We start from the raw sequence: 2,855 nt of genomic DNA, 5'->3' as shown, positions 1-2,855 counted from the left end.
CCCGCCTTTTCCTCCTGCAGGTGGGTCGGGGCCTGGGCTTGGAGCCTGCCCCGGGTGAGCCGTGTGGGAAAGGCTTCCCCCGGATCAAGCTCGGGAATTTACCAGGTTCACTCTACATCTCTTTGGCGTCCGGGGCCGAGGAGTGGCAAGGGAGCTTTTGGGTTGTGAGGCGGTTTGAGTGCTTTGAAGGCAGCCTAACATCTCTGTAGTTGTTTCACTGGGGAAAAGCAGTCAGATGTAGGTATCTGCTACCTGCTCTGTGGTGAGATTTGGGGGTGAAGGATGCAGTGGGGCTGTGGGGTGTCCCTCGCCCTGGTGCACTAGGCACAGGTCAGCTCTGCCAAGGGCTCAACCTCTGCCAGCGTGCAGCAAAAGGCATTTCTCCCCATCGGTGGGATGTATCAGGAAAGTTTTTCTGACAACAGGATGCATCAGGAAGGTACAGCACTAATATTTCCTTATGATCAAGGGGAGCTTTTATCAGTAGGAACTTAAAAAGGCCTTGGAGTGCCCTGCATGTGCTTCAGAGGGTTTAGTTGCCTGTTCCTCAAATTCTCCTATGTGGCACTGGTAAAAAAAAAAAAGTGTTTGTGTTCTGCCTGTAAAATATGGTTATATTTGAGATTGATCTCCCTGCAAGTACACAGTAATGCTCATTTCTTCCCCCCACTCCCTTTAGAGAGGATATTAAAACCAATATATTTGGAGATGCAAACTGTAGCAAATAGTCTAATAATTCTACTTTTTGAAAAGCACTATAAGGAACTAAATAATAATTATAAATATAATAAAAGCAAGGGATAGGACTAGAGGAAATGGCCTCAAGTTGTGCCAGAGGAGGTCTAGATTAGGTATTTGGAAAAATTTCTTCACTGAAAGGGTTATCAGGCACTGGAATGGGCTGCCTAGGGAAGTGGTAGAGTCACCATCCCTGGATGTTTTTAAAAGATAAGTAGATGAAGTGTTTAGAAATGTGGACAGGTAGTAGTAGTGGACGGGTTATCGTTGTACTCGGTGATCTTAAAGGTCCTTTCCAACCAAATGATTCTGTGATTTGTTGATTATTCCCTGCCCAACTCTGTGAGTTGAAAATACTTCTGTGTTTTTTTCTTTTAAAAAACACTTCTGTAAAGTTACTCTTTGTCATGTAGGGACCCGAAGAGGACCAGGAGTCAGAGTCAGAACTAACTGTGACACAACTGAAGGCATTGCGTAAGCAGCAGCAAGCAAAATTAGAAAGGACAATGTTGGGAGAGGACTCTGATGAGGAAGATGAAAAAGAGGAGAAAAGTGAGAGGAGTCAGAACAGTGATACGAGCTGCTCCTGGGGAATGGGTAAGTGATGATGCATAAATTGGCTGATAGACTTTGGAAGGTCTTTAGCCAGTTTTCAAGGAATTCTAGGGTTGACATTCCAGCTGGATGCCAAGTGTTCCAGTCCAGTGGAAGCTGTTGAGTACAAATTAATCCATTTTAAAATGAAGAGCGCTGTGACAAGGCACGTTTATATCTGGCAAGAAGTATGCTAAAGCTAATCTTAAAATCAGGGAGAAGGTAACTTGCCTGCACCTATAAAAGGCCATGAAACTGGAAGTTTCGGTTAATGCTATGTGTTTTGTTCCTGTGATGCAGTGATGTTCATCTGCAAAACTGTATCTCATAATGGAATAATGAATAGCAAAAAAGAAGCGGGGTGGGTTGGGGTTTTTTATTGGATGCAGAAATAATTTTCAAGTTAACAGCAATAATTTTAGGGTGATGTAGCTGATATTACTTTCAAACTGACAGAAGTTGAAATATACTGGTGTTTCCTTTCTAACGTTTCACTGTATTTTTTGCATTTTGTGTATATTCTAGGGGAGGATGCTGAGGAGGATGAGGTGGAAGAAAACCCTATTGCTATTGATTTTCAGGATGTACAAGATGCCTTCTATATGAAAGATCCTAGGAAGGCCTTACAGGGCTTTTTTGACAGAGAAGGTGCTGCTTTTTTAAATTTAATTAATTTTTTTCTATTTAGCAATGTGTGACAATTGTGTTCATGGGACTTAAGGTGTAGGAGCTAAACTTTTCTTTTACATTGTGGGTAAGGGGTTTTTTGGTCAAGTTTGGAGGGTGTTTTATTAAAACTTAGTTCATCATTGTAGATCTGACACTTGTACATGGGGAGTTGCAGAAAGCACCTTGTATTGCTCTGGATTGATACTCAAACCACACTCATGTTCTGAAGCTATGCCGAAAAATCCAAACCCATCAAATTCCAGACTATTCTCTTTGGAGATTGCTACAATTGAGAGATAGAATTGAAAAGTATAAAAAGACAAAATGCATTAATTAATTAATTAATTAAAACCTTTGATGGTTACTGGCATGACTCACTTATTTGCTAAAGTGAAACAATATCTGTGAATTGCGAACTGTCGCTGCTTCAATGTAATTTATAATAATACATATAGAGGCAAGATTGTTTTTTCTTTGAACTATATATTTCTGAACAGGCCACTTCCAGATTTTTGGTTGTGAAAAACAACTAAATGAGCATAATATCAACTGAAGATCCCATGGCTGAAAAAAAGGCAAATTCAGTCCTCAGGCGTTTTATCTCTTTTGTTTAACCATGACATTCCTCTCTGCTGTAAAGATTATTCCTGCTTGTTTGTGTTTTGGTAACTATATCAACTTACTTTCTTTTCTATTCTAGGAGAAGAGTTAGAATATGAGTATGATGATCGTGGGCACAATAGCTGGCTATGCAGGATCAAGTATGTATATCTCCATTCAACATAGAAGTTAATTCACTGAATTCACAAACAGAAGCTGAAGGAACTTGGGAAGATTATAGGGCTATTGTCAGA

At 40.5% G+C, this 2,855-nt stretch overlaps 1 protein-coding gene across 1 annotated transcript; it reads left to right on the top strand.

The window, feature by feature from the left end:
* Positions 1 to 6: 6 nt before the first annotated feature.
* On the top strand, positions 7 to 2,762 carry SLC4A1AP (solute carrier family 4 (anion exchanger), member 1, adaptor protein; the record flags this gene model as incomplete). The annotated part of the gene is made up of 4 exons (XM_010179218.1): positions 7 to 20; positions 1,152 to 1,335; positions 1,858 to 1,980; positions 2,702 to 2,762. Coding segments are annotated over exons 2-4 (275 nt in total), but the record flags the coding sequence as incomplete, so codon positions are not given.
* Positions 2,763 to 2,855: the final 93 nt, after the last annotated feature.

Source organism: Mesitornis unicolor, unplaced genomic scaffold (assembly GCF_000695765.1).
Source record: "Mesitornis unicolor isolate BGI_N332 unplaced genomic scaffold, ASM69576v1 Scaffold29192, whole genome shotgun sequence".
NCBI lineage: Eukaryota > Metazoa > Chordata > Aves > Mesitornithiformes > Mesitornithidae > Mesitornis > Mesitornis unicolor.
The sequence above is the reverse complement of the archived record's forward strand: the minus strand, read 5'-3'. Positions and strand labels throughout refer to the sequence as shown.